Genomic DNA, 21,326 nt, shown 5'->3' with positions numbered 1-21,326 from the left:
TCTTGCATAGCCAGTTGGGGCTTGGCATTATGTGCAATGCATTGTGTTAGTCTATGGCTTGTCTGCATTTGAGCATTTGTTCATACTAGATGTCTTGCCATAGCTTAGGGGCTGTAAAAAGAAAATCAGGCTATAAGAGGCTTGAAAAGCAGAAGTCATTTGCAGTAAAGAAGGACCACAAGTGTAGCAGGGTGTTGTGCTTTATCATATACAATATAGACAAATGATCTGCCTTGCATAAAGTGAGCCAAAACCCTTCTTGTTGTCCCATTGAAAAAGTTTATTTTGGTCAGTTTTTGATGGGGCAGATTTCCTTACAGATGAAGATTACTAAATTAAAACAGACTAAATGACATATTCCAGAATTGCGATAGTGCTTTAACATCTTTGCAAACCATGTGAATTGTAAGAAACTTAGTTTTGCTCAAGAGCACTACACACATGTGCATGTGCTATGAATGCTTTCTTTAAAACCTCCCATTTGAATTTAATCAAGCTGTGCTGCAGAAAGCAGATCAAGTCAAAGTTAATTCTAATGGTACCAAAATGGTGTAATTCTGTAGCTGTATCCAAGGAACTCAAATACACACAAATAATAGCATGGTAGCTAAATGGACACAAATGTTAACAAACAGATTAAGTCCTAAATGTTAAGTTTGACTTCTAGTGAGACATAAATACAAAGATGCTGAAGCATGAAATTGAAAAGCAAAATAACTGGAATTTTACTAAAGAACCTATAACTGCAGTTAGAAAAAGCAGCTTGCATGGTGTCACATCTACAGTGCATACACTATATGATTAAGGGCTTTTAAGAGCCGAATTCATTGTACTATATTATTAAAGGATGAGATTAGACTAGGAGGAGTACATGTAGTTACATAAAATATTTTTATACCAAACCTACTTAGTAGAGTAGCTTGATGTTAGTACTGTAGTTTTTAAAATTGGAGTTTTCTGCACTTTTTCAGTAGCAGTAATCTACATGATTGACATACTGTATACAGTACAGCAAGACGGGTTTCCTTCCAGACATCTGTTGAATACATTACTCTGGACAAAGTCACACTTTTTAGGGACCTTGCTGTTTATATTAACATACAGTGCTCCACTTCCCTGATTTAGTGTGTGCAGCAGATATCAGATTCATTCAAAACTATTCAGAAAAGTATGTTTATTTTCCTGTAAAAAGTCTCTTACATTGTGGTTCCACACTTCTACTCAGCTTCTTAGTTGATTTTCCAAAAAGTGCAATGTTAGAATGAGGGAAGCCACTTACTTACAGATGAGATTATAGTTTCCTGCAGTTATACATGGAATTGGAATCAATAAATTATATGTGCAATTATTGTATAATGCATTGAGCTCATTAATTTAACTGAATCATAAAAGGAGTATGCAGAATATACCACACAAGAATAATAAAAAGCCAAATGCTCTTGCTCCATATTTCATGTCAGCTGTCAGAGAGCCAGGAATTGAATCTGATGCTGGGTTTATACATACTGCAGGAAAAATATTTTTAGGCAAGTAAGCTCTACTGTTCCATTTCTGTGTGCCTTACCAGTAAAATCCATAAGGTCATCTTTAATATAAATTGCATTTATAGCACATCTGACTCAATGTTATTTTAAATACTGAGCTCCCTTTTTCTTTTTTAAATTGTTTTGTTTTTATACCAGTTTTTTTTCTTCTTGTATACCTCAGAGTGTGAGCATTCTTTTATATTTGTTATTATGTTACAATTGGTAGACTGTTTTGCTGCTATCACTGAATTTCTTTGTATTCTTTCTTAATCTATTGACTGCTTTGTTGATGTAAATTTACCAAAATATTTTTTTTTTCATATTCCTTGCCCCTTTTTTTATTTTAATCTTAAACTTGCTTTTTTATATATAGTTTGGATGCTTTCTTTGGAGAATTTGTTGAGTATATTTAATTTGCATGTGAATAGTGTTGTCAGCAGCTATTTTTTATACATTTTTTTTCTAGTTCTGCTTTTTCTGCACATTTCCTAAAAAGTATTTTTCTCAACCTATTTTTTTTTTTCTTTATTTCCGAGTGTTTTGTTGCTACAGGATATGCTTTATTGGTATAAAAAAACAATGTGTGCTAAGCTTGACATGAACAAAGTTAGGAAGTAAATATTTGTGATTAAGTATCATTTTAAATTGTTCTGTCTTTAAGTGAAATCCCCAGTAACCACCACGTCATGCTTCCAGAATCGTTTCATTTGCTGGATGGCAGGCCGTAGTCACTAAATCCACATAATAATACCTTACTAAGTTAACTGTTAGATAACAGCAGTTACTTTTTGTATTTCATTCTTTGAAACTCCTAGTATTTAGGAATGTTTATTACTGACCTAACTTCAAAAGATCCCTTTGTTAAAATATCATGCATTTATTGGAATTTTAAGAACATAATTCGTATATAAAAGTGTGTGTATGTGTTTACAGTACACCCCTAAAATTCACAGGGGTTACGTTCCTAGAGCACCCACAAATTGTGAAAAACCGTGAATTTTGGATGTGGTTAAAAAATGCCTATTTTTACAGTTTAAACCCTAAATATGCCCCCAAAACACTTTTTAGTTTAATTTCAAACTCCGCTTAATACATTACCTAAAAAAAGAATGTAAAGGTAAACCTGTATACTGTACAGTATTGTACTGATATGTCACCCGCAGTGCTAGAATGTAAAATACCGATGTTACCACTATATGTACTGTAATTCATGCAAGCGCGTTTTCATTGCCAGAAGCCTTAGAAGGTGCAGGGCGTTCTGGCGGCATCCTGGGGCTTTAACCCTTAAACTGCCACATACTTGGTGGTTAATGCATCCCTGGACACCAAATACTTTGTTGCTACACTTTAAGTAAACGTCACAATTCACAAAGATAAAGTGAAATTTTAATGGAACACATTTTTTTCATGCAAAGAGCATTACAATTACTGCAACACTGATCATTTTACACACTGCTAATGAACTGTAAAAACTGTTTAAAAAAACTACTGGAACAATATGTACAAGGTGCAACAGACGCCATGGATGAAATTCTGTAAATCACCGAGCCAACTGCGCTTGAACTGGCTGCACTCAAGGTAAGTGCTGATGCTGGCAGGCTAGTCTAGTGCAGCAGCTCAATCCCAGGGACAGTGAGGCTGCAGGGTGTCACGCTTGGGTTACAGAATTGCACAGAAACATAGGAGATTGTAGAGACAGGAGCTTTATTCAAACACTTCAAACAAACATGTCTCTTTCAGACGTAAAATGAGCTCAGTATGTAGTTAGTTCTCGATTAAAGAATAGAAAAACATCATAGAAGAGCAAAATGGAAGCGGGACCCCCAACAGGAGCAGAGGATGTCTGGGGGAGGAGAGAGAAACAAAGCAATCGGCGAAAAAGGACAGGTGCTGTTCAGGCTTTTTAGGTATGTGTAGCGTCACGTGAGAAGGATATCATGCGACAGAGCAACCGCAAGTAAGCCCAGCAAGTAAGGGAGCAATGTGAAGGTAGTCTATCAGCGTTTTTTAAGAGGGGTTTTTTGAGGAGTGTCCGTGTATTCTAGAAGTGCATTTAGCCCCCCTGCAGTGGTCATGAGCTGGCTGCTCAACGAATGTACGACACTGACTGATCAGCTCCTGCGTGCTCGCGAATGGCACTGGGAAACGACTATAGCCGGTTATGGTTGTTTAAAGGTTAAGAGGAACAAAACGGAAAAGACAAGAACACTCGGCTCGGGATGCATCACAATCTATCAGCAGCAAGGAGAAATGAATAATGCTGTAGCGGTCCGGTGCTGCTAAGATTCACACCGTCAAGAAGACGGTGATTTATTTTTATGGTGGAGATTCCAGGGACGCACCTGTACGCATTCACAAACAGAGACAAAAACAAAGCAAACCGGTAATCAAACAGCAAATAAAGAATGTAATGAAAACAAATGAAATAAGTGAACCACCCCTGTTCCCCTTACGGCGATTGCACATTAAATGCAACAAAGCACAAACAAAACACACACAGTAAATCATGAAAAATGTTCATGAAAAACGGCAATGAATGAAATGTAATGATGAAAATACATAGTCCAGAGATCTGCACGTTAAATGGGAATGTAAAGATAGTCCTATCGCTAGTTACTGAAATGGTGAAGACAGGTGGACGGGTTCAGGAGCGCTCCTTTCTTTGCAAGATGGCCATGAATCCACTTACAGTCCTCATGTACACAGACAGACGACAGACAATTCAGACGGCAATCACATAACGATCCAGGACAAAACAAATAAGTACAGGTAACCCAACAGAAGGCAGACAGACAGGAACTTGAAACAAAAATTAGAAAAACTTTTTTGTTTTTTGTCACCAGCCCCCTTTTTAAAAGCCCCCCTGACATCCTTTGACCCCAACATCCCCAGCACCCTCAACAGAAGACCAATAGAGCCACTTCAGGGACTTCTGGGAGTTGCAATTTCAAATTCTATTGGCTACTTTCACCATCCCAAGCTGCATTTTCCTCTACAGTTGCTTCCTGCTCTCTCTACAGTGCAGTATTGCCAGGATAAAAGCCATAAAAATTGTGGAGGATATTTGCGGTTTCAATTACCACAATTTTTAGATAGGTTCTAAGGAAAAATCTGCGAATGACTGAGGCCTACTGTATATTTATATTTATATACACACACAATATGTGTGCATTTATAAATATTATTACATTTATATTTCATTTTTAAAGTATTTTTTGTATGTGGATATTTATGTACAATATAAATTCTTTTTTTTATGTAGCATGTAATAAAAAGTGTGACATTGTGGATGATTAAATGGAATTGATTGAATTACTGCTACTAAAGTTGTCCATTATATACAACATACTATGTATTTTAGATATATTCAGTTAATTAGCATGTTGTCTTACTTTCAGTGTTGATGGAGAGAAGTTGGCTGTTGTGGGATCCCCGTACTGGATGGCACCTGAAGTCCTCCGAGATGAACCATACAATGAAAAAGTACATTTTCTCTCAAGCAGTGTTCCTTAAATGGATAGTATGGTTGTTCTCAGACAATAAAAATATGAAAGTATTTTTTAATGTGCTTTTTTTTTTATAGAAATGTTAATAGTACAAAGTATATTTTAGCTGATTGTTGGTGGAATTTTTAGTCATGACCATAAAATGAATCCTTAGGAAGTACAAATGTATCTGTATGTTTATAGATGGTTACCTTGCAAGTATGAAACAAATCGCAAGATCTTTAAATTACTTATTTTAGCAGTATGTATCAAATCATGAAACTTTTCTTCCTTCAGTTTGGCAACAGATTGGAAAGAACCTTAATAAAATTTGAAACAGGTGACAACAAAAAGCCCAACTTTGATATATTGTATAATTTTAATATGGAAATCTCAAAGTATATGTAATGCTTAGCTTCATGCATTATTAATGTGTTTTATTTATTTATTTATATATATATATATATATATATATATATATATATATATATATATATGTATATGTATGTATGTATGTATGTATATACACAGTGCATTGGAAAGTATTCACAGCGCATCACTTTTTCCACATTTTGTTATGTTACAGCCTTATTCCAAAATGGATTAAATTCATTTTTTCCCTCAGAATTCTACACACAACACCCCATAATGACAACGTGAAAAAAGTTTACTTGAGGTTTTTGCAAATTTATTTAAAAAATAAAAAAAAACTGAGAAATCCCATGTACGTAAGTATTCACAGCCTTTACCGTGAAGCTCGAAATTGAGCTCAGGTGCATCCTGTTTCCCCTGATCATCCTTGAGATGTTTCTGCAGCTTAATTGCAGTCCACCTGTGGTAAATTCAGTTGGTTGGACATGATTTGGAAAGGCACACACCTGTCTATATAAGGTCCCACAGTTGACAGTTCATGTCAGAGCTCAAACCAAGCATGAAGTCAAAATTGTCTGTAGACCTCCGAGACAGGATTGTCTCGAGGCACAAATCTGGGGAAGGTTACAGAAAAATTTCTGCTGCTTTGAAGGTCCCAATGAGCACAGTGGCCTCCATCATCCGTAAGTGGAAGAAGTTCGAAACCACCAGGACTCTTCCTAGAGCTGGCCGGCCATCTAAACTGAGCGATCAGGGGAGAAGGACCTTAGTCAGGGAGGTGACCAAGAACCCGATGGTCACTCTGTCAGAGCTCCAGAGGTCCTCTGTGGAGAGAGGAGAACCTTCCAGAAGGACAACCATCTCTGCAGCAATCCACCAATCAGGCCTGTATGGTAGAGTGGCCAGACGGAAGCCACTCCTTAGTTAAAAGGCACATGGCAGCCCGCCTGGAGTTTGCCAAAAGGCACCTGAAGGACTCTCAGACCATGAGAAAGAAAATTCTCTGGTCTGATGAGACAAAGTTTGAATAATTTGGTGTGACTGCCAGGCGTCACGTTTGGAGGAAACCTGGCACCATCCCTATAGTGAAGCATGGTGGTGGCAGCATCATGCTGTGGGGATGTTTTTCAGCGGCAGGAACTGGGAGACTAGTCAGGATAAAGGGAAAGATGACTGCCGCAATGTACAGAGACATCCTGGATGAAAACCTGCTCCAGAGCGCTGTTGACCTCAGACTGGGGCGACGGTTCATCTTTCAGCAGGACAACGACCCTAAGCACACAGCCAAGATATCAAAGGAGTGGCTTCAGGACAACTCTTTGAATGTCCTTGAGCGGCCCAGCCAGAGCCCAGACTTGAATCCGATTTAACATCTGTGGAGAGATCTTAAAATGGCTGTGCACCGATGCTTCCCATCCAACCTGATGGAGCTTGAGAGGTGCTGCAAAGAGGAATGGGCGAAACTGGCCAAGGATAGGTGTGCCAAGCTTGTGGCATCATATTCAAAAAGACTTGAGGCTGTAATTGCTGCCAAAGGTGCATCGACAAAGTATTGAGCAAAGGCTGTGAATACTTGTGCACATGTGATTTCTCAGTTTTTTTATTTTTAATAAATTTGCAAAAATCTCAAGTAAACTTTTTTCACGTTGTCATTATGGGGTGTTGTGTGTAGAATTCTGAGGGAAAAAATGAATTTAATCCATTATGGAATAAGGCTGTAACATAACAAAATGTGGGAAAAGTGATGCGCTGTGAATACTTTCTGGATGCACTGTATATATGTGTGTGTGTGTGTGTGTGTGTGTGTATATATATATATATATATATATATAATTAAAATGTGGTGGTCAGCAGGGGGCGATGTCCAGCCTGGAAGGACCGGGAGAGGGACTGTGCCTCCCCTGGAACATGAGAGGGCAGCCGCCCTGGGTTGTATGTGGGCCATGGGAATTGAGCATTTAAGCTCAACCCTGTAAGCGCCCATGGCCACTGCCAGGGGGCGCCCAGAGGATTGAGGAGCCCTGGACGTCAAAACTTACGCCATACCCGGAAGTGCTGCCAAAAAGATTACCAGGGACACCCGGAGTGCTTCCGGGTGCTCATGCGGCACTTCCGCCACACCAGGAAGTGCCGCAGGAAAATCGTCAGAGGGCACCTGGAATATATCTGGGTGGGTATAAAAGAGGCCGCCTTCCTCCAGTTATGAGCTGGAGTCTGGAGGAAGAGGATAAAGCTCGGGAGAGAGGAGCAGAGGCGGTGAAAGGAAGGACTGTTGAGAGGCTTGGACTTAAGGATGTTTGGTGCGAGGGTACTGTGTGCTGTGCGGGACTTTATTGGTGTAAATAGTGTTAACACTATGAATTATTTAAGATTGATTATAGTATATGAAATACATGCAATGAGCCATCTTTCTTCCCAGTTTAACTTTGTGTAACCACCATGTTTGGTTCTTGCAGGCAGATGTTTTCTCTTATGGTATCATCCTTTGTGAGATTATAGCTCGGATTCAGGCTGACCCAGATTATCTGCCACGGACAGAGGTGAAGAAAAAATCTCCCCCTTTATTAGATGCATTTAAAGCGTTCAAGCCCTTTCAAAATTGTATTAATTTTTTAACTGTTGGAATAAGTGTATTTTCATATTAAGGGAAATTATGTTGGCGCAACCCAGATTATCAGTATGCATTGTTAAACAATTATATAAATTGGAAGACATTTTTAAATCAAACCAAGTTTTCCTGAAATTGCACATTAATCCCTCCTTTCTGACCACACAATATCTGGAATAACATTGAGCATATGTTAATATTCAATCCTCAACCGTTAAATGACTGTCCATTACATGGTGTGCTCACACTTCACTTGCTTACAGTTGAAGATTATAAGTATTTTCATTAGTTAATCAGCAGTGAGACAGGCACTATATAGCCAAAAGTTTATGAACACCTGACCATCACACCTTTATGAGCTTGTTGAACATCCCATTCCAAAGCTGTGGTCATTATTGTGGAGTTGCCCTAAACCTGCCTTTGTGGCAGTAATAGCCTCCACTTTTCTGGGAAGGCTTTCCACAGGATTTTGTAGTGTCTTTGGAAATGTGTGTCCATTCAGCCAAAAGATCATTTGTGAGGTCAGGTGCTTATTTTAGATCAGAACACCTGGGTTGCAATTGGCATTCCAGTTCATCCCAAAGGTGTTCATTATGGTTGAGGCCCGGGCTCTGTGCATGTCAAGTTCTTCTACAATAAACTTGTCAAACCATGTCTTTATGGACTTGGCTTTATGTATTGGGGCACAGGCACAGAAAAGGGCCTTTCCCCAAATTATTGCAACAATGTTAGAAAGTGCACAATTGCCTAAAATGTCTTTGTACTCTATAGCATTAACAGTACCCTTCACTGGAAAAAGGGGCCTAACCTCAGCCCTGAAAAACAGCCCCAGACCATTATCTCTCCTCCAACACAGTTTACAGTAGATACTATGCAGTCTGGAAGGTAGTGCTCTCCTAGCATCTGTCAAACCCTGATTCATCCATCAGGTAGTGTCAAATAGTGACTCTGTTGTGAGTGATACAACAGAGGTTAGGCAGTTCATACATGCTGTGTGCTTAAACACCCTGCTTTGTGAATTTGTGTGGTCTACCATTTCACGGTTGGGCAGTTGTTGCCCCGAGCAGCTTCTGTTTCACAATAACAACACTTAGAGTTGAGCAGGGGAGAGTTTGCAGAGTGAACATTTCATGTACTGCCTTGTTTTAAAGGTTGCATCCTATGAGAGAGTCACTGAGCTCTTCAGTATGACCCATTTTACTGGCAGTGTTTATTAACACTAGAATTACCAGAGCCTACGAAAAAACTCGTAAATCCGTCCCACCTTAAATTGCGTCTTAAATCCATTTGCACCTCTCCGCCAGAGTCCTTTGTCATTGATTCTGAATGCGACTGCGAGAATGAAAAGTGAATTAAAAAAAAAAAAGCTAACCTTTACCAGTATCATAAGTTACACCGGCTGTTACAGACTGAAATCAAATTTATGTTGTTATTCTAAAATTGTAAGAATAAGAGCAGTTCACTTCTCGAAGTGGAGCCGTGCGGGATCGAACTTGCCACCCTCTGATTCCCAGTCAGGAGCTGATACCATTACACCACCGCGGCGGTTGTAGTAAGAGGGTCAAAGTGGCATGCTAACGCGGCTTTTTTTTTTTGTGCAGTTATATTTTTGAATAAAAGCGCACGTGTTCTCTTATTTGTACCTTTTGTAAAAGTGTTTCTTTGATATATGGACTTCAGGCTTCATACGTTATATAGTTTATGCCTACATTTTGTCATTTACTATTAGAATATGAAAAACGTTTCTGTTTTAAAAATGTGTTTGCACAGACTACTATAGAAACGGAACACACATGAAATGCGTGTATTCCAAATAACACTATATTATTTCCACTCTAAAACTCCACTTCAATTCCAGAGAATCAAATCAAGGCAAGGCATGAGCTAGGAGAAGTTCGTTCTAAGTCGGTGGGGGGATGGAATAGCTGGCTGCTAGTAGCTTTTGTTTATCAGCACATTTAGATGACAAAGGACTCTGGCGGAGAGGTGCAAATGGATTTAAGACGCGATTTAAGGTGGGACGGATTTACGAGTTTTTTCGTAGGCTCTGGTAATTCTAGTGTTAAGGGAGTTTAAATGGGTATGTGCTTGATTTTATGCACCCATTATCAATGGGTCAGGTTGAAACACCAGAACTCAATAATTTGGAGAGATACCCACATACTTTTAGCCATATAGTGTATAAGGAAACACGAGCACCTAGAAAAAAAACATATATAGTTGAAAATATGCAAACTTCGTACAGACTACTCGGACCGGGAATTGAACCTTCAAACCCAGTTCCTTCAAGTGGCGAGACTGTAGAGGTACCACATTCCATAATACGAAACATGTGACAGTTTAATCACAAATCTTTGTTTATCGGTACAGTGTTTACTAACTTTCTCACTTTTTTCCAGAACTTTGGCCTAGATTATCGTGCCTTTCAGCACATGGTTGGAGACTGCCCACCTGACTTTCTCCAGTTGGCATTTAACTGTTGTAATGTGAGTGTATACTTTTCTATTCAAAATTAATTTCTGTATTATTTGCAGAAGGAATTACAATGTCTGTATATCCATTTATACCCACAGATGGACCCAAAACTCCGTCCATCCTTTCCAGAAATTGTGAAAATTTTGGAGGAGGTCCTTTGTCATCTTAAAAGTGAAGACTTAGAGAAAGAAAGGCTTCATCTCAGTGCAGACAGCATAGACAGAAAACTCATTCCTAAAGGTATGACTGCTTATTTTATTGTAGATGATGCTACATGGTGACTCTTGAAAAAAATATTCACTTAAGAAGTTTCTTTTAGACCAATATACAACAAAAGCATCACAGACTGTACCATATTTCTATAGAATTAAACAGAAGAACAACTTTGAGTTTTGATTTCTTTTTGTTCTGCTCTCACACAGCTTTGAACTCACACCTATTAGCAGTCAGTGAGTTATGATTTTAATAGCATGTTTTACAGAGTACATTATGACAAGGCAGTTTATATGGAAGTTGTGTTTTTCATTATAAAAAATGTATTTATTGGTGGCGTGGTGTGTAGCATTACTGATCATGGATCCAGCATTCTAGGTTCAATGTCTGTGTCTCAGTGTTGTTTATGTGGAGTCTGCACATTCTTCTTGTATCTGTCTGTTTTGATGTAAAATGTAAAGGTGCTTCCTAGGGAAGGGTTTGTTTCACGATGTTAGTAGGAAATCTTTTAGTTATAGATAGGAAGAAAATTACTAGGTCGAGTATAAACCAGGATTAAGTTCTGGAACTTAAATTTCAAGAGATATTGATAACAAGAGGAAGCTGGTTTAAATGACAGTTGGAGGACAGTGAACATTGCGTGGATTAAAAACAGCAGGAGTCTGCGTCTGCGCAAATGAACTGCTGAGATGCCAGAGAGCATTGTAACATAGCAAAGGCAATTGTTGAGGAGGTGCTTTAATACGTGGCAAAAAATAAAACTGCACCAAGATAAGATAATCTAAAATAATGCAAAATACATAATGCAAAAATTCTGTAACAAAGGTGTATAAGAAATCAAGAGGAAAAAAAAAGTAGAAAAGGAACGTTTTTCAGGATTGTGATATAAACAGCAAAACCATGATGTAGTGGATGTTAAGTGCCTAAGTGATGCCAAGGGGGAACATCATGGTTAATAGTAATGTAATCGAATAATGTACCTAAAAGAAGTACGTGATGGGGTTGACGAATGAGATAATAATGTTTGTGCGGAAAGGGAAGGACCTAGCCTGAGAACAATAAAATCGAAAGAGATGAAACAGTAGGTAAATGTTGAGTTGAGGAAGTAATTTTATTCTTACATAGAAGTGATAGCAGAAAACATTAAAATATTTGGCCACACCCTTACAGGATGTCAAAGACTATGGAAAGCAGAAGGAGGAAATGTGTGGGATATAAAACAACTGAAAACGGCAGCTCATTGCTTGTCGTCTTTGGGAGCCGTCTTCTGCTACCTACTGGCTTGTACCAACCTGACAGTCTACCACAATCTCTCGCACTTTCTGGTTCCTTAAGCGCCTTGTACAGTCTTTTTCTTGGTTACACTTTGCCCATCCTTTAACATTTTACAATGTGTTATTGCTGGTAGAAACTTCTCAAGGAAGATGTTGTTTAATAGTACCATCTGGTGGCCAAAAATAGCATTTGTATGGGCCTGCATGTAAATGCCAAAATGCTGTATTATGTTGTACAAGGGTGATCAAAATGTTCAAGATCAAGATTGTGCCCATGTACACTAATCCACTTTTTGAAATATTAACATTTTTCTGTGCCACACATTGCATTTTGTTCTGTTTGTAAGGCCGCTCTTCTGTGGCTGACTTGACACATTTGCTATTGATATAGCAAGTTCACTATAATCCTTCACAGAAGCCACATAAGGTCAAGACCTGGCGAATAAGGTGTGTGTGGCATCTCTTCAAATGTACAGTTTCACAGTGCAGCGTTTGCAACTTTATGATCTTGCCAGCAAGTTCTGTGGGGCTGCATAATTACCTTGCTTTCATTGTTCTGATGGTTGTTTATGCCACATGCCGTCACACTTCAAATCATTACATTTTTTACCACAATGGCAGCATTTGCTTTTGCTGTTGGTAGATGCTGATAGACATTCAGACCATGGCTTAGTTTTGAGAGGCATCTTGCTGTATTGGAATTCTGCAGCCCATCTCTTGATTGTTGTATATAAAAGCAACTGGTCCAGGTACATGTTGCCTAAACAAGAATGAATCTCTGAAGGTTTACCACTAGAAGTCCAACAGCAGCACAATAGTTGTTTTTGCCTTTTTTTGACGTCCAGGTTGACTTGGTTCTAAAAAAAAAAAAACAAACAAAAAAAACAATGCTATACATCAGAACAAAAATGTACACTTTACACCACAAATACTAGAAACTATACATATTTTTGTGCACAGAAGCCCATCTTTGGTAAATTAACAAAATCAGCACTGTAAGATACCCTTTCAGAATCGGGCTAAACATATTGATCATACAGAGTGGAAGATCTTTGTTTTTCAGCACACCAAATGCCTTTCTGTTCATGTAGCTGCATAATTAAATCAGCTATGACAGATGGCATCTATGATAATTCCATCCATCCATCCTCTTCCGCTTATCCGAGGTCGGGTCGCGGGGGCAGCAGCTTGAGCAGAGATGCCCAGACTTCCCTCTCCCCGGCCACTTCTTCTTGCTCTTCCGGGAGAATCCCAAGGCGTTCCCAGGCCAGTCGAGAGACATAGTCCCTCCAGCGTGTCCTGGGTCTTCCCCGGGGCCTCCTCCCGGTTAGATGTGCCCGGAACACCTCACCAGGGAGGCGTCCAGGAGGCATCCTGATCAGATGCCCGAGCCACCTCATCTGACTCCTCTCGATGCGGAGGAGCAGCGGCTCTACTCTGAGCACCTCCCTGATGACTGAGCTTCTCACCCTATCTTTAAGGGAGAGCCCAGACACCCTGAGGAGGAAACTCATTTCAGCCGCTTGTATTCGCGATCTCGTTCTTTCGGTCACTACCCATAGCTCATGACCATAGGTGAGGGTAGGAACGTAGATCAACTGGTAAATTGAGAGCTTTGCCTTATGGCTCGGCTCCTTTTTCACCACGACGGACCGATGCAGAGCCCACATCACTGCAGACGCCGCACCGATCCGTCTGTCGATCTCACGCTCCATTCTTCTCTCACTCGTGTACAAGACCCCGAGATACTTGAACTCCCCCACTTGGGGCAGGATCTCGCTCCCAACCCTGAGAGGGCACTCCACCCTTTTCTGGCAGAGGACCATGGTCTCGGATTTGGAGGTGCTGATTCCCATCCCAGCCACTTCACACTCAGCTGCGAACCGATCCAGAGAGAGCTGAAGATCACGGCCTGATGAAGCAAACAGGACAACATCATCTGCAAAAAGCAGTGACCCAATCCTGAGTCCACTAAACCGGACCCCGTCAACACCCTGGCTGCGCCTAGAAATTCTGTCCATAAAAGTTATGAACAGAATCGGTGACAAAGGGCAGCCCTGGTGCTGGTGGTGGGGTTTGCGTGTCCCAATGATCCTAGGAGCTCTGTTGTCTGGGGCTTTATGCCCCAGGTAGGGCCACCTAAGGCAAACTGGTCCTAGGTGAGGGATGAGACAAAGTGCGGTTCAAAACAACCTCCTATGATGAATAAAAACTTTGGACGACGTTTTCCCTTGCCCAGACGTGGGTCACCGGGGCCCCCCTCTGGAGCCAGGCCTGGAGGTGGGGCTCGATGGCGAGTGCCTGGTGGCCGGGCTTGCACCCATGGGGCTCGGCCGGGCACAGCCCGAAGAGGCAACGTGGGTCCCCCTTCCCATGGGCTCACCACCTATGGGAGGGGCCAAGGAGGTCGGGTGCAGTGTGAGTTGGGTGGTGGCCGAAAGCAGGGACCTTGGCGGTCCGATCTTCGGCTCTTGGGATGTGGAATCTATGATAATTCTCTTTTAGAAACGCAAAATGATTTAAAGTGCAAAACCTGTGTAATTTTTCTCTAAGCCACTTAAAGTTTTAATACCTTGTTTTATAGAAATACACTGTGTTAATATTTTTTAATATTGCATTTTATCTTCTCATATAGGTCTTTGTGAAAAGATCCCAGGAATGAAACGGTTAAACCCATTGGGTCTTCAAGATGATAAAATCCCTCCTAAGTCTCCAAGACCGAGGAGAAGCATATGGCTTTCGAGAAGCCAATCGGACATTTTTTCCAGGAAGCCTGGCCACAAGATCAATGTCCATGATCCCTACTACAACCCTACGAGAGGTGGAATTGCTGGACGAAAGATCAATCCTTTCAATGCACGTGAGGATCTCAAGGGTGGTAAGGTTAAATTTTTTGATCTGCCAAGCAAGTCCGTCATCTCACTGGTCTTTGACTTAAACTCTCCTCAGAGTGGAGTGGTTTCTTCCCAGCCTCAGTTTCGACATGCCAGTGTTGTGACCGGAACCAGTGGAGGATTTGATTGTTGGCAGGATGCTTCTCAGCTTCCTGGACGTCGATGCCGCTCTCTTCCTGTCTCACCCGAGCTTCCCCTGAAAGACTTCTTTGGTCAGGGAGGTTGGTCCAGCAGTTCTAGTAAACGGGATGCTATGCAGTTTAATAATGACACACGACAGAAGGCACAAAGTATTACTAGAAAATATTCAGTAATTGAAATTCCACCTTTTCGTCCTAAAGTAAAGCCAAATGAGGATGAAGATAACGATGATGATGATGATGAGGAGGAGGTGGTGGTGGCACGCAGGTGGTCTCTTAAGCCGCATCTGTCGGCTTCTTTTCCTTCCCTTGATTGTGTAAATGAAGCAATGGATTGTACTGAAAGTCAGTGGTTGCTGGATGATGCAGCAAATGATGCTGAAGTATTCAGTGCTACCACTGATGAATCGAGTGCTTTTACAGATTTTGAAAATCCTGAAAACAGGGTGAACAGTAACCTTGTTTCCATTTATGAAGACATGGAGGCACAGAATGAAGAGGACATGTTGAGTGACGCGTCCGCTGTTGTTGTCTCCGAGCCTTTTGATCCAGCAATAGCCACCACTCTTGAGACGGAGTTGACAACAACAGCCAGCACAGTTAAGCCATCCTTCAGCCTCAGCATTTCTGTGGAGGCTAAAAATGACTGCGATCCTTTTCCGTCTACCGAGGAAGGCTACGGTCCCATTGTCTTGGCGCCCTGTGTGACTTCAGGACATCGGGACATTCAGTCGAAATGTGACATCTGAAGAATGAGCTTAAGGCTTTTGATTCTCCTACAGCCATCACAGCTTAAGAAAGGAAAAAAAAAAAAGTTGCTTCCAACTTGCTTAACACGTATTTTTTTAATTTAACCATTGGAATTATAAATATTTAATATATACTGTAAAAATGTTTTGAAGTATCGTTTCCTGGCTTAGAGGTCAAACTTAATACAGCATTCATAATTTATAAATAAATCTAGAATGACAGAGGTTTATATATTTCCATGAACACTGAGCCCATGCAGGCTAATGTGTAGTCACATTGGTGGTCTTTGGCTCAGACTGTGCTTACTTTTGGAATGCACCGAAACACTTTATAGTGCCATGTTTGTGCCACAGCTCTAATTTAATAAATCTTAATGTTGATGGGGGGGGTCTAAGACTGGTGACAGCTGTGTGCATACTTTAATGAATTTGGTTTTAGTCAGGCCTCTTGTGATGATCCATCTCCACATTTGATAGGTTCCATGTGCTCTCTGGCCTAGTGTTCCATTTGATCGCCATCTTCCATTTTGTTATTTTTAAGTTCCTCTTTTAGGAAAAATAGTGTTGATTTCATTTGTATATTTTTCCCCATCATTAATCAGGTTTTTATTTTATTTTTTTTAATAGTTTTGCCTCTGAACGTTGTAAGCTGTTCTTGTGATTTCTAGCCTGTTGTGTTTCATTTGGTGCCCCTGCAGTATCGCGTCACTGTAGAGAGGTAATTACAGTCAGTATTTCGTCAGGGTGCTACTTTTTTGCCAGTGAAATCTTTTTTGAATGCCCTGAAGGATGTACTTGAGTGATTTCTAATGATATGAGTGTGGGTGGAATAACATGATCATGCTGCACTATTCTGCTTCAAAGTATTTTGATTATTTTTTTCCTATTAAAGCAAACAAGTGTCATACATATTAGCACAGCAAACCTGGGAAATTTGACATTTGCCATATGCTTATTAAAAAAAAAAAAAAAAGCTGTTGAAATCATTCCTTCTCTTCAGTGAGACGTCACAAATGTCGGGTTTGCAGGCACGGAATGCACAAGTGGTCTTTGATCGGCCAGCATGCCACCGGCACATAGCGGATCGCTGTTTCTGGACTCTGGTCATGTGCAATGTTATTTCAGAAACTTTCACTACTAATCTTTTGCACATGACTTTACTTCTCGTCTTTAACTCAAAGAACACATTTATATGTTGATGGGTTTTATACTCGTTTTTATACTCGGTCTTTCTCTAAATCCATACAAGTCTGATACAGAATTTTCCTGCTGTCTGATTAAAGTTGCACGCTGATGACCCTAAATATGCATTCATCTAAATCAAACGCTATTCTGTATTTGAGCAGTATTTCAAACATTTCATATTACGACGACGGAATTCATTATTATAACCACTGAGGCTGTCTGAAGGACTTTACTGGGAATCGACTAGCACTCCGTATTATTGAAGTTAATTGCAGGTTTCCCATCAACAGTGTTAGTTTTAGGCTTCAGTTATTGCCAAGCTTTTATTTCTGGCTGACTTGGATTGCAAAAAGAAACATTCATTTAAAAGACGTACAAGTGCAATTGCAGAAAAAGGGGCAACACTGACACGATGGCCATTACGGTAACCACCAACATTGTGAATTAGCAACACAAATGAAAGGAATCCTGGTGTGCAGCCTCCTGTGCCTCCTTGGCGTATTGTGAGCCCACCTTTTACGTAGAGAATTTGAAAAGCCAAACACGGTCTTACTGATGCCAGTCAGGACGTAATCTTACAAGACCCGCTTTCATCTTTTTTTTATTAACACGTTCATCATCATCTTCTGTCTGGTGTCCATATCGATGTGCTTTAATATCGGAATTGGATGTAATCGTTTGATGTGGATGTTAACACTAATAAGTGTCACCAGTGACAGACGGACTAGTCTTCTCCTTTACTGGTTTCTCAGATTGTTTTAGGTTATTTAACAATTGACATCCTAGTAGCACAATCGGAACCTGACCAGGTTTCATTTCTCCAGTAATTCCTTGTAATCGGGTGGGTCGTTGTTAGCTGTGAGTAGGCGGCTGTCCTCCAGAGCGGGTGGTGATGCGCACAGCGCTGGGCGCACAGTTTCGTGCCAATATGCAGTGCATGCTCAGCCTCTCCAAAAACTACTAATAAAAACATAACACAAACAAAATGGCCAATCAGACGGCAGCCGCCACACTTGAATCTCTCGTTTATTGACAAGCAGCTTTACTGTCACTACATTTCTATGCAATAAAAAAAAACAGCAAAGGTTTGATTGGTTATTTATGAAGGAATTTCTGTCTTAATTTTTTTGTATATAGCTTTTAGATAACGTTGATGTTGCTTGTTTTTGTAAACTGTTAATAAACACCCCTTAATGCCCTTTTTATTCTGTTTTTTATGTGTTGCTTCTAAATAATAAAGTTTTAATGACGAGGCAGGACAACCTTAGTGTTTTACATATAGACTTACTTTGTATGAGATCTGCAGGAATTAACAAGTTAAACCAAAGACAAATAAGGATTTCATATTTTCTTAACTGTCTTTTTACAGAGGTTGCTATGTGTTTGTTTTATAAATGTATTTCTGATTGCTTTCAATAATTAAAACATTAAACATGTTTTCAAAAAGTTGCATTTCTCTCATCTTTAAATGGTCTCCTCAGCTTTTGTTCTCCCTGCAGTTGATTGAGCTAAAAATGAATGAAGACGCAGAGCTCTGTACACCCGGCCGATGCCTCTGTGCCTAACGCTGGCTGTCCAGCCCGGTCCCGGACCGCCATTCTCCTGCTCAGGTTGTTATTGCCGCCCGGTTCTTCTCATTTCTCACATTCTTGCTTCTTCTCTCAATTCAGAGTCGAGCATTTGTTACCTGCCCTGCTCTTCATATGGTGCTGCATGGCCTGGTTGTCCAAACCAGCCACCTGTCAACCAGCAGCATGTGTTTAATATGCGGTGTGTGAAAAAATATTAGCCCCTTCCTGAATTGCTCTGTTTTTGCTTATTCCTAACACTTGAATGTTTACAAATTTAGGCCGTAATACAAAAGACGATCGGAGTAAACACGATACAGTTTTCCAGTGATCACTCAATTTATGGAAGGAAAAAAGTTTGCGCACACCTGTATCGCCCCCTTGGCCACGAAAAGGAGATTAGACACCCCCAAACTTGATTGCTACCAGCCCTATTGAATCTAAACGTCGCCTCATTAGAACCTTTCCAGCAATGTGAAGTCGGCCAAAAGGTCTCAACAAGCAGCACACCTTTCCTCAATCAAAAGAAATTCCTGAAGACCTGAGAAAGAAAGTAATTGAAATATTTCTGTCAGGAAAAGGTTACAAAGCAACCTGTAAAACCCTGGGACTCCAGCAAACCACCGGGAAAGCCGTCCTCTCCAAATGGAGAAAACTTAAAACCATGAAAAAAACTGCCCAGGAATGGCCAGCCTAGCAAAATTACCCAAGAGAGCTTAGAAAACTCATCTAGGAAGTCACAGAAGAACCCAGATGAACATCTAAGGAACTGCAGGCCTCTCTCAGCTCAGATAATGTCAGCATTCGTGATCATTAGAAAGGCACTGGGCAAAAATGGTACCCATGGGAGAGTTGGAAGGAGAAAAACCACCAAAAAACAGTTTGATTACCCCAAAAACTTTTGAATTCATGCTCTTTGGACCGAGTCAAAAGTGTAACTTTTTAGAAGACAAGGGTACCATTTCATCTGGCGTAAAGCTAACATATAGCTTTCAACAATGAGAACAGCTTGCCTACAGTCAAACATGGAGGTAGTAGCGGGATGGTGTTGGTGACTTGCCATCATTGAGGGAAGCATGAACTGAGCTCTCTACCAGAAAGTGCTGAAAGCAAATGTCCAGCCCTCAATCTGTGATCTGAAGCTTGAGCACAACTGGTTTATGCAGCAGGACAACCATTCAAGGCACAAGACAAAGTCCACCTCTGGATGGCCGAAAAATAAAAACAAAACCAAAATGAAGCTGTTGGAGTGGCCAAGTCAAAGTCCTGGTTTGAACCCCATTTAGATGTTGGGCAGTTCAAAGTTGAAATCTCTGCCTTGTGTCTGAAATAAAACAATTCTGTTGAGAAGAGGAGGCTGAAGTTTCTCCACAGGGCTGCCAAAGGCTGATCTCCTGTTACCAGAAGGGTTTTTGTTTTAACTGCCGTTGTTGGTACAGCCAAGTATTACAGTAAATGTAGAGGGGCAGTTGCTTTTTCACATGGACGATACAGATGATGGTTTTTTTCCTTCAGTAAACCAAAGGATCATTTAAAAATTACTATATTTACTCAGATTGTCTTTTGTATTAAACTTGTTTTTGATCTCCAATCAAATTAACAGGCTATATGCTCACATTAGTGCTGACGTGCGTCCGGTGCAATCTCTGCCAGCTTGCTCACTTCTGTTATCGGTACTCCAGCTGATATTTTTGTGTAGTGGTGAGAATGTCCGAGAAAAAGAAGTTGCAAGTTTCAGCGTACAGAGAGCTGTACAGCTGATTGTTGAGTGCCTTTATATCGAGCATCCAGTAAGTACAACAAGGTACGTCGTTTCCATACATTTCTCTCCAATGTAGATACCTGCTCCAAATGGTGCTTTACGGTTCGTCTCCATACCCGCGTTTGTAGCCAGCATTTTAAAAAAGGATTTTCACAGTGACAGGGCAGTGACTGATGAAGAAGAGAGCAGCTCCTGGGTTGTTTGAGTGAGGTTTGGGAGAAGAGAAAGCAACTGACGGGGGAGGAGGAAGAGGATGATAAAATCCTTGAGGACCACAACTGCGCTTCGTCTCCTGATCCAGCAGTTGTTGACCAGACATTTGATGAAAACAAGTCTCTGAGAGAGGAGATCCTCCAGCTGAGGAAACGCATTGAGATCCTTACGATGAAGCAGCGGTTTGGCTTTCACCGTTTTTGGGCCTCAAACAGAGCCATTTGTTCACTTTTTTTTACAAGGTGAGATGTCCAGCAGACTCCTGTTATTATGCAGTAGGCTTGTGTACAGTTCCACCTGACCCTAAAAAAAGGTAACCGGCTAATTATTGAAAAAATTTTTTTGTTTTTTTTTTAAACAAGCCCATTTCACGGCTATCAAAAGGGAAGCGGCTGCATGCTGGAGTAAGTGGCAGGGCTGCTGGTATCTGATCTGTTATTTGCTTCAGAGCCGTTTTGGTGCCGAGGTCTGAATGCTGCTGTCGATACTACAGTCAGACTTTTCGCTCTGATCTAACACTAGTGAGCTGAAGTTAATATTTGGCGGAGGTGACTTCAAACAACTTACAGGACCTTCAGAAAGTATTCAGACCCCGCACTCCTCACATTTTGTTGTGTTGCAGCCTTATGTGAACATTTGAATTCATTTACTTGGGATTAATAAAGTATCTAATCTATCATTTTTGGACACCTCAGGCAATGCTCAATACTCCAGAATAACAAACAGAAAGCTGGAGTTTAGGTATGTATGCAAATTTATTAAAGATAAAACTGAAATCCTCCATTGCCGTGTATCTTCAGCCCCTTTACTATGACACTTCATTTGGCTCGGGTGCATCCGGTTCTGCTGATCAGAGTTGAGA

General features: G+C 40.6%; 1 protein-coding gene across 4 annotated transcripts in view; it reads left to right on the top strand.

Annotated features, from left to right (window-relative positions):
- tesk2 (testis associated actin remodelling kinase 2) overlaps positions 1-18,105 on the top strand; it is a 130,561-nt gene extending 112,456 nt beyond the window's left edge. For all 4 annotated transcript variants that reach the window (XM_028811255.2, XM_028811254.2, XM_051933131.1 and 1 more), the window contains 5 exons: positions 4,925-5,009; positions 7,840-7,923; positions 10,391-10,477; positions 10,565-10,706; positions 14,589-18,105. In XM_028811255.2, coding sequence (XP_028667088.2) covers positions 4,925-5,009; positions 7,840-7,923; positions 10,391-10,477; positions 10,565-10,706; positions 14,589-15,736 — 1,546 coding nt within the window. In that variant the 3' untranslated portion in view covers positions 15,737-18,105. The remainder of the gene's footprint in view (positions 1-4,924; positions 5,010-7,839; positions 7,924-10,390; positions 10,478-10,564; positions 10,707-14,588) is intronic.
- The last annotated feature ends 3,221 nt before the right edge of the window (positions 18,106-21,326 follow it).

This window comes from Erpetoichthys calabaricus, chromosome 10 (genome assembly GCF_900747795.2).
Source record: "Erpetoichthys calabaricus chromosome 10, fErpCal1.3, whole genome shotgun sequence".
In the NCBI taxonomy this organism is placed as follows: domain Eukaryota; kingdom Metazoa; phylum Chordata; class Cladistia; order Polypteriformes; family Polypteridae; genus Erpetoichthys; species Erpetoichthys calabaricus.
This window is presented reverse-complemented; position numbering and strand designations above follow the sequence as displayed.